Source organism: Acanthisitta chloris, unplaced genomic scaffold, assembly GCF_000695815.1.
Source record: "Acanthisitta chloris isolate BGI_N310 unplaced genomic scaffold, ASM69581v1 scaffold765, whole genome shotgun sequence".
NCBI lineage: Eukaryota > Metazoa > Chordata > Aves > Passeriformes > Acanthisittidae > Acanthisitta > Acanthisitta chloris.
Genome location: NW_008675176.1, coordinates 6,783 through 21,239, shown reverse-complemented (window position 1 = coordinate 21,239; position 14,457 = coordinate 6,783). Strand labels below are relative to the sequence as shown.

General features: G+C 37.4%; 1 protein-coding gene across 1 annotated transcript in view; it reads left to right on the top strand.

Moving 5' to 3' along the window:
- Positions 1 to 14,102, top strand: part of LOC103803075 (E3 ubiquitin-protein ligase parkin-like) — a gene marked incomplete at both ends in the record, with an annotated part of 123,645 nt that extends 109,543 nt beyond the window's left edge. Inside the window, one exon of the mRNA XM_009075612.1 lies at positions 13,984 to 14,102. Coding sequence (XP_009073860.1) covers positions 13,984 to 14,102 — 119 coding nt within the window. The remainder of the gene's footprint in view (positions 1 to 13,983) is intronic.
- Between the last annotated feature and the right edge of the window lie 355 nt (positions 14,103 to 14,457).

Below are 14,457 nucleotides of genomic sequence, written 5' to 3'. Positions count from 1 at the left end.
CCCCCCCCCCCCCCCCCAGCACATACGTTTGTCAAACTATCAAAAATACAGTATGGAAAGAAAGACAAAGCTTTCTGAAGTTCATGTGAGATGGGAGAAAGGGAACTGGCTTTTGTAGAGATTAAGTGGTATGAAGTACCTCTCAAGTTGAATATACAAAATAGTCTTTAATTATTGCTGTTTAACTTCAATAAAACCATTCTTTAAAACCAATTTACTTAATTGGTTGACACGGCACTATGGGAACAACTGAGAGTTAAGCTGGCAGCCACTGGTTCTTTGTCACAGTAGTCAGAAATAAGGTAACAACAAGCTGCTAAGTCTATGTACTGTATGTAGCTTGGTGAGGAGAGGACTCTCAACAGGTCATGTGGCAGGGAATGCTAATGTGGGGCAGAGGATGGTTTCCGAAACTGACAGTTTAAAGAATGATAGTAGGAGTCTGTTTACAGTAGTCTTGGTCTGGGAATTGCTGTGCAATATAGTCTCTAAAATGCAATGGACATTTAATACTGATGTCACATTTAAAGATACTGCACATATAGTATAAAAAATAGCTAATTATTGATGAATCAGGAAATATATTGATCAATGAACAGATGTATATTGATAACATTTCTTACAGAGAAGGCCCACAGGGTCTACATGTTACTGCTGTCTCACTTCCTCGTAGGTTTGCATTAAGAGAAAAGGGAGTAATCAAGAGTTATAGTGACAGATATCTACTTACAGTCTAAGAAACTTCATCTTGAGTTATTTTAAGTATTTGAATGTTATCTTAATTCATTCTGCTAGAAAAGCTATTGAATTCCTCCTGGATAATATAGTGTTCTTCTGTGGTTTATAAAGATGATGAAACCAACAGGTTTTCTGTCTTTTTGGGTCTCCCCAAAGGGCAGTGTTGTATGGCTTTGAGCTGAAGCTCAAAGTTTTCATAGGTAGAATTATGTATCTTAGCATAGCAAGGGAGCTTACTAGATTGTAGGTACCATCACCTCACTGCAGGGAATTTTCAGATGTGTTGAGGCATCTGTAAGAGTTGCAGGGCCAGGATTAGTCTGTATCACTGTTTCAAAGTCTGAGGCTATTATTTCCATGCTTCTTATCAAATAACAGACGTAGATGCTCAGCAGACTGTACATGTAAACATGTCAGTGAGGATTACTATGATTCCATTTTCTGCACATTTAACTTTAATGCGATGAATCTTGCTGCCTCTCAGCTAATCCGTGGATGGGGAATTCTGTTAGTTAATGCAGAGCTAGAGGACCTTGAGGTTCAAGCTTTAAGCTTAGAGTGCAATTACAAGTGCACTCTGTCTTTCTCTTTGTATTTCCTTCTTTTCCTTGAAATACTTTGTTTTGTGCTTTCCTTCCTCCACGGGAGGAATTTAGCTTGTTGCATGTGTCAGAACTGAATACTCTAGTTCATGTTCCTTTAAAAAGCTGCTGTTTACTGCCCATTGCTTAAATACCTAGGGCTGGTTTTAATAACCTGGAATTAATAGCCTGCATTCCTTCTTCCCAAACCCTTTTGCTGAATGGTTTAAAGAGATGAAGAAACCTCTTGACTTAGGTTTATATTTTCAAAACCATCTTCTGAAAGGAAAAGAGTCTTTCTACATATCCAACATTTCATATGTGAACACAGCATGTGAAATTCTAAGTTGAGTTTTTTCTTAAAATCTGTTCCTACTCTTCACAACATAGTCCTGGTATTGCATCATGTGAAAGTGAAGCAATGACCATGCCATTACATTGAGACAATACAGCATGGTAAAGTCCCATTTTCCCACAACGTTTTCCATTTCTCTGGACAAGTCTTTAAGAGAAAGGCTATCAATATAGGTCTTGTTACTTCTATAGAAGCAGTTAAGCATCTTCCTTAAAATATTACTTTTACTGAAATAATAAGTTACCCATGTCATTAAATAGTAAGTTTTGAAAACTAAATAGTTCCATTTGAAAGTATCAGTGCTGGTATTTTCTGTCTATATTGAAAAGAGTTATATCAGTTGAGTTATAGATGCATCTTTCCTGAGCCATTTTCCAGCTCCCTATTATTTCCTAGAGAAGTAAATAGTCATTAAAATTCTATCTCTATGGGGGCTTAAGAGTAAAGAGCCTGACATGCAGGGTATTGAGAATGAAAAGGAGTACCAAAGATCAATCGAAAAGACAGCTTCTGTGGTATGCTGTTATAGTGCAACATTTTGCTATACACTGAAATATTTCTTAGAATAAAAGTGCTGGCCAGTTGTTTAGTACATTAGTGGACAGTCCTATTTCCACTAGTCATTTTTCTGTTAGAATAACGATGTAGCACTTGTTAAGGAAGTGGAAAGAACATGCAGCATTACCAGTAGTCATGAGTAAGACAAGCAGTTGCTTGTCATATTTTGTTTATTTAAATACAAAATGGTTTTGTACAGTATAACTGAAAAACAATAGCTTTGACTTCGAGAGGTCTCTAAGTAGAGCCTTAAGTAGAGCACCAGTTATAAACAGAAATATTATTATAACATTTTTGTAGTATGACTTTTTTCAGTAACCTCCAGAACTTCTGAAGATGGCCGATGTTGTGTGCATAGACTTACAAATACTATCTATGTACCTGACAATGTCATTTTTGTGTTTGTCCCTGTACCACTGGTGGAGGTCCATGAAACCAGTATCTGAAACCTTACTGAACCTGCAGTACATACACTAGATCTGGAAGGATGCAGAGAGGATTACTGTGGTGTCCAAACAGGGATAATATGCAAAGAGACAAGTTTTGTTAAACTCTCTCAGTTTCTTTTACTTTATAATGAAATAATGCTGTTTCTTCAATGTTTAGTCATTCAGGCTAGGAACTTTCTTTGGGTAAACAAAACATGAAAACCTTGATAAATCATTTGTTAATTTATCCCTCAATATTGTACATTGTGGTGGGAGAATGGATTAGCTGTTTGGTTATAAGCTCCTTTCCTGCTGGGCTTTGCACCCAAATTTTAGAGTAAATATCCATCTTTCAGTTCCATTCAAACTTCTAGAATGTTACTCATTTCTCAGTAAGCTGTATCTGTCATTAATATTCATACAAGGTATATCTCTAATACTTAGCGAATTTTGTCATTTCACTCTCCAATTCTCTCTACTGATGGTGAATACTCAAGTCCTAGCACAGTTTTCTTTTGGGACTATACTGAGAAAACTGATCATTTATTCCTGACCTTTATTTCCTGTGTTTTAACCATTGATTTGAACACAAGAGAATTTTGCTTTTCATTCGGTAACTGCATAATTTCTATTAAAAGACTGCTGAGGAAGCTCTTTTAATCATAGAATTATTTGCATTGTAAGGGTCCTTAAAGAGTTCCAGCACCCCTGCCATGGGCAGGGACACATTTCACTAGACCAGGCTGCTCAGAGCCCCATCCAACCTGGCTTGAACACTTTCTGGGGTAAAGTTTTGGTATCTTGAATAAATTAATTATCTTACATAAGCTTTGCTACCTCATTATTTATTCCTTGGGTGCTCTGAAAAACAAAATTTTCCAGCATGTTTTGTAGTATGGTAGCAGACTCTGTAGTAAAGCTAACAGCAATGCTGTTCTTGCTGCTTGTTACCAGCCTTTCATAGTTGTCATTACTATTGATACTTTAGCTTACTTATATCTGGACATCATTAGTTATGTAGAGCTGGGTTTTTGGGACACTGGAAGTAATTAGAGGGCTAATTCAGAGAAGCAGATCAGTAGTAATAGCCATTATTTTGATTCAGGGTATGCTGGTTTTTGGATCTTTCAGTCAAAAGAGGCATATTTAATTAGATATTATGATTGTACTCTAACAGTAGGAATAAAACTTCTAAAGAGAGAATGCAAATTTGAATTTTGCATTCTGAATTGTCAAAAAGTTGGTTGCCAAAATCAGGTATGACCTCCTGTGGGGATGTGCCTCTGTGAAATGTCATATATTTGAAACTATAAATAAGCTGATACTCTTTCATCTTCAATTTGCAAATGCAGGCATGCATTCTATGCATTTAAATATAGCTTCTTTTAATTATTTTTCCTGATTTTTATGGAGAATTCTCAATTAAGAAGCTGATGATTTGGGGTTTTTTCATCCTTTCCATGATTTGTGTGTACTTCGTTTCTTGTAGGGCATAATATGACTATTTTCTGGGATATCACTTTTTTGGTGTGAAGGCACCAACAGGTTCTGTCACTTCTTATTCAACCTCCCTCCCTCCTTGGGTGTTTAAGTGGTGAAGAGAGCTGTGTGAGAAAGCTGCTGGAAGCTTTGTCAGAGATCTTCACCTCATCCATCCTCAGTGGGTTCACTAGCTTGGGCTAAGTTTTCAGGTATGCTTGTGTCTGGATGTATATATTGATTTTCTGGCTGTCCTGGGATCAGCCTCTTGATGACCACTGGTTTAATCTTTAAACATTTCCTAGTTTATTTGCTGAAACTGTGCTCAAGTATATCTGCTGCTCTTACTGGAGCTTACATTGCAAGGTCTGTGCCACCCATGCATAGTTTTCTAGAGCATCTTCACTTTCCTTCATATGTTTAGGCTTAAACACAGAAGACCCTGGATTCAACTGCAAATAAGCCAACTCTAGCCAGTTGTTATCACCACAGGTCACACTCAGTCCTTTCAATGATGCAAAAAGCAGATCAGGGTGGTGCCTTGTGGGGGATGTTATGGTTGGTGCATAGTGGTTTCCTCATGCACAAGGACTATATTTTCAGGGAGATTTTGTGATATGCTTTAGTCTTGAACACTTTGTTGATGTTCAAAGTATCACTGTTTTTCTTCCATGTATTATTTGCCAAGCTTTCAGCAGTTTAATGAAATTGTCTGGTTTTCTTCTTTTTTTATTCCATGTTTTGTTGTCTGACAGAATCTTTCCAGTTATTTCTCTTTTTTTCTGCCTTGATTCCTGTCATGGTTTAACCCCAGATAGCAACCAAGAGCCACGCAGCCACTCACACACTCCCCCATTAACAGGATGGGAGAGAGAATCAGAAAGGTAAATGCTAGAAAAGCTCATGGGTTGAGATAAAGACAGTTTAATAGATAAAGCAAAAGCTGCACACACAAGCAAAGCAAAACAAGGAATTAATTCACTGCTTCCCATGGGCAGGAGGTGTTTAGCCATCTCCAGGAGAGCAGGGCCCATCACGCGTAACAGTACTTTGGGAAGACAAACACCATCACTCCAGATGTCTCCCCTTCCTCCTTCTTCCTCCCACCTTATACACTGAGCATGATGTCCTATGGTATGGAATATCCCTTTGGTCAGTTTGGGTCACTTGTCCCAGCTGTGTCTCCTCCCAATCTCCCATGCATCCCCAACTCCCTTGCCAGTGTGGCAGTACGGAAAGCAGCAAAGGCCTTGACTCTGTGTAAGCTCTGCTGAGCAATAACAACAACATCTCTGCATTATCAACTCTGTGTTCTGCACAAAATCCAAACATAGCCTCATACTAGCCTCTATGAAGAAAGTTAACTCTACTTCAGCCCAAACCAGCACAACTCTTTATTGTTAATACAAACTATGCTAGCTTTGATGTTGAATTTTGCTCCTTTGTCTAAAAATCAGAGAGCAAACTGAAGCAGAGAAAAGTATATTGTAAGAAGTAAGAGAAAGACAAAGCTTATATAGAGGTCAGGAAAGGGAATGAGAAGGGGAAAAGGCAATTGCAGAAGTTAGCTAGGTAAGAAGATAATGAACGATTTGGGTGAAACATAAAAGAAAGGGATGGTAAATGATACCAGGGCTAAGGAAAGAGAAGCAGAAGATTCTTTCATGATAATGATTGAAAGTCTAATAAACTTTTTTCCCTACCCCATTCAAATTTCCAGGAATTTAAAATAGATCAAATGCTGTGCTTTTTGCATTTTATTTTTAATTCATGGAAGTCTCCTGGTTGTTTTTTTCACTCAAAATATTTTTACTGAGAAGGAAAGCACTTACAAAGATAATTGTGTGCCATTGGCTTTGTCAAGTATTTCTGATACTCCACCTCTTACATAGGCATTACACCCTCTTCAGCCAAATTTCAACTCTTCTTAACTTTTTTGCCCTCGGTACAGTGACAAATCCATTATTTTTTTCTATGTATCTGTGTCTTCTGTGTACTTTATTATGTGAGATCCATAGACATTCTGCAAATTAAATCTGAGTCTCAAGAAAAAGAACTGGGTTTTTTTGTTTTCTGGGTCTTTTTCCAGGCTTAGCCTATTTCATATTGTTATCCATATTTCAAAATACTGGAACTCTTTGTCATGAGTTCTTGTGCACAGCATCACCAAGTGGGATTCATCTAAACTAATTTTAGAAGTTTGCAATGTAGGTTTTTCTACTGGACTTAGTGGTTAAAAATCCCCACAACAGAGAGAAATAGACCCTTATAGACACAATTTATCTGATGTGTTTGTATCTTTTTATGTCTACTTTAGGATGAATTGAATCAGATAATAGTATCAATTTTTGTCACTAGAATACAGCACAATAAGTTTAAATTAATCTAACTGTCAAATAAATGCCATTCTCATGGTCTAAGTTAGATAGGTGTCATAAAGAATTAGCAAAATTGTGAACAGGTAGAAAAGTTTTATAAATGTATGTGTCTGCATATATGAGTCTGAAGAGGAAAGTTATGTACTCTGTGAAATTTTTGCAGGTAAAGAAGAGTCATTAAAGAAGAAAGGTTTAAGGGCAATACATACCAGTTGTATTTTTGGAAAGTTAATGGGACCTTTTAAGTAATTTCTCTATTTTTTTTAGGCACAGAAGTGCAACCTCCACATTTTATTTTTTTCAATTTAGTTTAAGTGGAAATTTTCACTACCTTGAGACTTATACTGCAGGTGTTTTTCCTCTTACTGTGTTGAATCAAGCAAAGTCCTGAAAATGAAGACAGTTGGAAGAACACCTTTTTTTGTTCACTTCTAACTGTATTTTTCATTATGTGGGCAAAAATTGCTAAAATAGTCTGAGGTCTCTGACAGTCAGTCTACATTTTACAAATTACAACTAGTCTAAATGAAAATATAATGGAATCTGAAACAATGCTAGCTTTATGTAGTTTTCAATTTGTTGAAAGACTTCCTGTAGCTGTGTCCTCTTTTATATAGCTGAGTTATAGGAAAGACTTAGTAATCATTATCATCTATATGAAAATGCAGTTCAAATAAAAACAGTAGGTTAGCTACTAATATCCCTATTCAGATTTTATTCACTTAAACAGTTGTATAGATGATAATGGGTATTTTGACTGATTAGAGATTTCAGGATAAGGTCTATAATCATTATGACTAATGTTTTCTCATTAACTAGCCATGTATATCAAAATAATTGGTCTGTGCTATCACTAACATGTACAAAGCTCCCACAGCATGGTCATCACTAACAACACAGAAAAAAAGGAGGTAACGTAAGAAGCTTAAAAACCTAAATGGGGAGACAGTACAAAACACTGGGATGCACATCAGAAAAAGCTACTTTCTCTGTTTTATATAAAACACTAAAAGGAGAGAACAATTTTAAGACTTTTTTTTTTATGGGATATTTGTGAGGAAATAAGCTTTGAAGTGGTAGAAAAGAGATAGCGTGTCTCACTGGGATGAGAAACAGGTCCCAACACAGATCATAAATGAGCAGCCTTTTGCATTCATACCTTCATACATTTTTTTGGCCAGCAGAAGCATGATGATTAAATGAACTTGATAGAGAAAACAAACCATCAAACATTTTACGAAAACTAACCCGTAATAAATGGCTTTATATGATAATATTTGAGAGTGGAACTGCAAAACAGGGCTTGTTTCCTGAATTCTTATTAAACTTCTAAAACTTTTGCACCCACAAAGTTTGCGCCTCATACATTTACTATATATATAATACACATATGTAAGTACAGAGATAATCATCATACATATTAGCCATACATATTATCCTGGTCCCAGATAAATATACATTGTTTAAAACTTGCTAGAAATGTTGAAGGTATAAAATGATCAATAAATTGCTTTTGAAAGTGGGACGACAGATTTTACTTATCAATCAGACCCACTCCCTGCTTTTTATCTAGGGAAATTCAATCTCAGACTTCTAATATTCAGGTTTGGGTAATTTGTTGCATACTTCTCTATAACTAAACAAGAGGAAACAGTTGGTCCAATCTTACACAACCTGCAGTGTGGCATATTCAAACCTACTTAATTTCTTTTCTATGCCTAATTTGAAGATCTACATCAACAAATAGCTAATACAGAAAATACACTAGAGAAAAGCAGAATCTGAATTCATGACAAAAATATTGAAAAAGATTTTAATGGAGACCAATGAGAATACATGAAACCTGCCATCTGTGTATCTTGGATCATTAAACTGTAAGCTCTCAACATGCTGCATCAGCTCAAATAACTCCCTCATTTTTTTCTATTGAGATTTTATAACTACCCATATTGGTACTTTTCCCCCTTGAATCCTTGGCCCAGTGACTCCATCTCCACAACCCTTTCACTCTGTCATTTTGCTTTTATTCTTCTACAAACTTTGCCACAGCTCTTTCTTATGACTTGGTAATTTCCTTAGAAGCTGAGCTAAGGACCTAGAACTTAGACCCTCTTGGCCACAGACAACTAAGCCTGACATGGACATAGCAGGGAAAAATACTTGCTTAGTAGCTTATGAAGAGGGGATTGCAATAAATAAAAAATACATAAATATATATATATATAAATACAGTAAAACATTTGTCAAAAAAATGAGAACTCTTTCAAGGATAATAAAATTACTATCATTAAGAATAAGGGACTCAAAGTAAATGGCTTCTCAAAAGACATGCTGATGTATCAGCTGGTGTAGGAAAGCTAGAAAAGAGTGTCCAGACCACTGGATGAATCACTGATGGTCAAAAGAGATTATTGTGGGAACCTTGCCCTACCAATAATTATTTGGAATATGGACCTGAAGATTATGTTTGCTGAGACTTTACCTTCTCAGAAAAGAATAAATGCAAATACAGCACATTTGCTTTTCCTTCAGTCTTCCTGAGCTCACCAATATATGTAGATGCAAAGGACACTACTAGTTATAATTTTATTTATTTATGGTGTTAATGCTTACATTCAGCATCAGAATCAGCATTTCTAAAGGGACTTCCACTTTTTTAAAATTTGTAATTTGCTGTGTCTGCTCATTCTTGCTGAGTGCCAATATTATAAAATACAATTGAAAACTTTTATGAAAGCTTATAGACCATGATTGGATGAGGAAAGATGGAGTTCTAAGGTCGGTTCTGCAGCAGTTTTAGTGCCTACTGGCACAGTGCCATAGTTACATTTTTTGATTAATACTGATATGCCAGAGGTGGTGCATACATCAGATTTCCTTGTTCCTGTTTCTTTCAGTTCCCCTCTGAATTGGGGCTCAAGGGGATGCAGACTCAGTCATGGGCCATGCTGATGTAGTCAGTGACATGAACACTTTAGTAAAGAGTTTAATGCTGGCCATCAGTTCCATACTGCAATCTGACCTTCAGCATTTGTTTGTAATTCAGGCTTTGTTTCACTTGGTGATGCTGCTCAGGACACACACATTGATGTTACTGCACTTTGTGAGAATGTGGTCAGTCCGTCTGCATAAAATAGTGATTGGATTGCTGAGAATCTCCCTTTAACATATTCCTTCTAAAATCAGGGCATTCCTCTTGTCATGTGCCTTTCCAGCTTCCTTGCTATAGCACACATTGCAAAAATTATTCTGTGTCTCTGAATAGATCTGTGCTGCTTAACTGCTCCAACCCATTATATTATAAATTTGTTTCTTGTGTTTCAAATTTGTGCATAGGGGATGTATTTGGGGGGACTTTTTATATTCATGAAAAAGGAAAACAAAATTGAAAGTGCTCAGAAAAATGAATATGGAGCTAATGTAGTCTGTTTTTGCACAGAGTAAATATCAAGCTAATACATAAAATTTATCCTCTATAGTAAATCAGCAATATGTCTTATTTTAGGCCTCTCCTGTGACTACTATTTTTTTAATGCAGTATTCAGTCATGCTGATTTATGCTACACTATCCTATACTGTGAATATTTTGCAGAGTATTATCAATAATATAATTTTATCTTTGGGTCCAGATGGAATGAGCTTAGAACACAAAGCAGGCAGAGAGCATGATTCCTGCCTCAAGTAGTTTAATGCTTGAAATAAACTTGGTGTAAAATGTGAGACAAGGACACAAGATACTGGGGAATAGAGGACTGGATCAAAAAGGCATCAGGCAATTAATAGGGTATTATAGGCTGTAAGGGCTCATGTACTCAATGCAATGGCCCTGTTTAACTGGAAAGGTTTTGTAAGTGTCATGGCAGGAATCCTTCTGGAGGATAGAACTGTGAGCAGTGGCATCACAGAACTACTCAGGATAAGTGCTGCTATATATGGAGAGAAGCAGCATTTTCATTAGTCCCATTAGACAGCCCATATAAGAAACTGGAGCAATGGGAGAGGACTGGTGACACTAAAATAGGTAACAGGCTCTGGTCACACTTCCTGCACTTTAGACCAAGTCATGAGTAAGTGACTGAAATGATCTTGTTTATTGTGGGCCTCTACTAGCAATAGCATTCTTGCTTACTTAAATCATGTAGTATTTCCTTTGAATTGTGCTAAAGGGGGACTGCCCTTTTGTTTTATTGATTGATCTGCTGATCTTGCATAAAGGAACTGCCAAAAGTAAAATCTAGTAATTTTTAAGTGTAGTCCTCCTCATCTACAATACTGTAGTTTAGATTTTTTGTTGTGAATTCTAGGTCAAATCCAGTCTAATCCAGATGTGCTCTCAGTCCTATTGTTTGGTGCGTCATGCGAAATCTTATTTAAGGTTCATGTCCCAACATTGTACTGTATACTAAATAGTTCAGCATAAGCCTGTCCTGTCTTTATTTGAGCTATTTTAATCTCAGAGCTGTGTTTTAGACTGATTTCAGAAGTGTACTCTCAGCCTTTTGGGTGGTACTTCTTCATGTGGAAAGTTTGCATGTATGTGAGTGTATGAATGTGTGTCAGTTTTCCACAAAACCTGAATTCATTTTAAAGTCTGTTATGCTTTATGTTCTGCTATGGTGATTAATATTATCCAGGGAAGCGTAGTGAAAATACTTGATAGATCAGTTAACTAAAATTAGTATTGGATACACCACTGATGTACTCTTTCATATCTTACATTTCTGAAAAATTGAAAAACTGTTACAAAACTCCTTCTTTCAGCACTGTGTATCTTCTTTGTAGACATCTACATCTTTTTTCTTAGAAAAAAAAACGTTTTGGATGACATGGTTGTCTGAGATTGAAATCTGGAAATGAGTTGCACGTTTATGTTAGGACACCTATGAACAGCTGTAACAAGAAATTGCTAGGCATTTTGCATTGACAGAACCCAGGGACGGACATGTAAAAATTAAGCAAGTCAACCATGTTTAAATATGTTATTCTAGATCATATTTTCTGTGGTAATGTGTTAGGATTCAACTGTATATAAAAATTATATTGCTGATGAATGTAGGAAGAAATATGAGAATGGGGAGGAAGATAGTGAAAAACTGATTTCTAAGGGACCACTACTGATTCTGAAGTTTACCGGTGTTAATGGGTAAAATCCATTCTTGAGATTAAAAAATTTTCTGGTCTGAGTTCAACTTGTGATAGTAAGTTTTAGTCTCTGAACATTGGAGATGTCTGGTCTACATTAAAACCATGCCATGGATACTCCAACATTTTCTAAGGAATAGAAGTAGCATTTGTTAAGATCTGATTTGTGAGAGGTGCCTCTGCCCAAATTAAGGTGTAAACGAGACCATATGCCAAAAGTCAATAATTCGTTAAGAATATAATAATAAGAGTTTATTTGATTATAACTGTAAATGTGAGGTAGAGAGTTAGAAAGAAATAGGAACTAGCAGGGGGAAAATGAGTGAGAGACCGAGAGGGAGAGGAAGAGAGAGAAGGAAAGAGAGAGAGAGAGAGAGAGAGAGAGAGAGAGAGAGAGAGAGAGAGAGGGAAAGACAGTCACCACCTGTGGATCCTGTTGGTCCATCTTCACCCTGGGCTTCTTGATGGTGGAGGTCCTGAAGCATTCTTCTGGTGGTGGGGGTCTCCTGTTGCTCATCTGGGCGTACAACCCTTATACAGTCCAAATTCCAGGTATTCGTGGAGGCATATTCCGAATTTCCATGCAAAGCGAGGATGGGTGTGCCTCCATTTGAATGTGAAGTGAGGCTGGACATTGCTCCACTTGCATGCTTCCTTGGGGTGGGGGTTTGGTGGTTGCAGATACCACTTGTCCTGGGCATCTTTACTGTTGCTCATCTGGGCGTACAACCCTTATACAGTCCAAATTCCAGGTATTCGTGGAGGCATATTCCGAATTTCCATGCAAAGCGAGGATGGGTGTGCCTCCATTTGAATGTGAAGTGAGGCTGGACATTGCTCCACTTGCATGCTTCCTTGGGGTGGGGGTTTGGTGGTTGCAGATACCACTTGTCCTGGGCATCTTTAACCAGTGATGTGTATATGCAGTTTGCCACAGCAGGGATTTTAGATATGTTAAGTTAATCACGATGTGACCTGACTCCACCAGGCTTGGAATTTGCACAAAGTCATCTCTTTTGTGCTTATCTCAAGTTGTTGCTTTGGTGGCTAGCACATCTTAGGGCGAATCCCTTCTGTGGCATAGAGAAGAAAGTAGGGAGAGAGAGACAGAGAGAGAGAGAGAGAGAGAGAGAGAGAGAGAGAGGGAAAGACAGTCACCACCTGTGGATCCTGTTGGTCCATCTTCACCCTGGGCTTCTTGATGGTGGAGGTCCTGAAGCATTCTTCTGGTGGTGGGGGTCTCCTGTTGCTCATCTGGGCGTACAACCCTTATACAGTCCAAATTCCAGGTATTCGTGGAGGCATATTCCGAATTTCCATGCAAAGCGAGGATGGGTGTGCCTCCATTTGAATGTGAAGTGAGGCTGGACATTGCTCCACTTGCATGCTTCCTTGGGGTGGGGGTTTGGTGGTTGCAGATACCACTTGTCCTGGGCATCTTTAACCAGTGATGTGTATATGCAGTTTGCCACAGCAGGGATTTTTGTTTAGATATGTTAATCACGATGTGACCTGACTCCACCAGGCTTGGAATTTGCACAAAGTCATCTCTTTTGTGCTTATCTCAAGTTGTTGCTTTGGTGGCTAGCACATCTTAGGGCGAATCCCTTCTGTGGCATTAACAGTGTTTGAGACAGACAAGGGATTCTATAATTCCTTGCAGCAATGCCCTGGGCTTTCACAGTTCTCTGCATATCACATTCTGTTCCATCGTTTCACAGAATAGAATGAATTTCATTTCATTTTCCTTGAAAATTTATTTGGCCTAATGTCTTGGCAGCAGTTTACAGACTTCTCTAGGTTACATGGCTGCCAGCAAGAATAAAGAAATGGTTTCCAGTAAATTTGCTAAATTAAATATTTGGGGTCTTTTTCTCTGATATCAGTCAAACTCATTTTTTAAACTTCATCCAAAGAAATTTTCATGCAATTTGATCTCAAAAACCTAAAATAGCTCAAAAAGCTAAACAATTTTAGACCAGAAGTAAGATGCAAATTATGGAGAGCTGGGGTAATTAGTCCCATATATATCACTTGCCAAAGATTACAGTTAGTGCCTGTCTATGGAAAACTCGAACTGTAGACAGGATGAAATTTCTAGGAAGTACAGTGTAGTCCACCTGTAACTATTGAACAAATTACCAGAGGGTGTTAAGAACTAGACCAGGCAAAATAAGATTTTCACAATGCTGTCTTCAGAATTTAAAATAATTTTAACTTTTCACTTATAGAATCAAATAGAAACATTTTGTAACAGTTTGTTACTGATTTTCAGTATACATCAAAAGTGGTTGTTTTTTGTTTGTTTGTTTTCCTCCTCACAGGTGCAGCTAGTTACAACAGTTTTTATGTATTTTGCAAAAATTTCTGCCAAGCTGTGAAGCCTGGGAAACTGAGGGTCCGCTGCAGTGTGTGTAAACAAGGAACCCTGACGTTGGCAAGGGTAAGCTTTTTTGGATTTGTTTCAAGATTTTGGAGTATATGGAAATGATATATCTAGTCTTTTCTATTTGCATACATGTGGCTACGTGTATGTGTATATCTTCTTACTCTTTCTTTCTTGCTGTTTATAACTGAGAGGAGTAATTCAAAGATATTTGAAAATTCCACTCACTTATCTCCATTATTTGCAGCACATGCAAGGAACATAGTGCAAACTAGAGCTCCAGTCCTGGAAAAACATACTTAGCTCTTTACTTTAAGGTCTAATGGTTAACCTGGTAGCATGCACAATGCGTACAGCTATATGTGTGCTACGAAGATTGGATTATAGATGCCTGTGCAAAGACTGAAGCAGT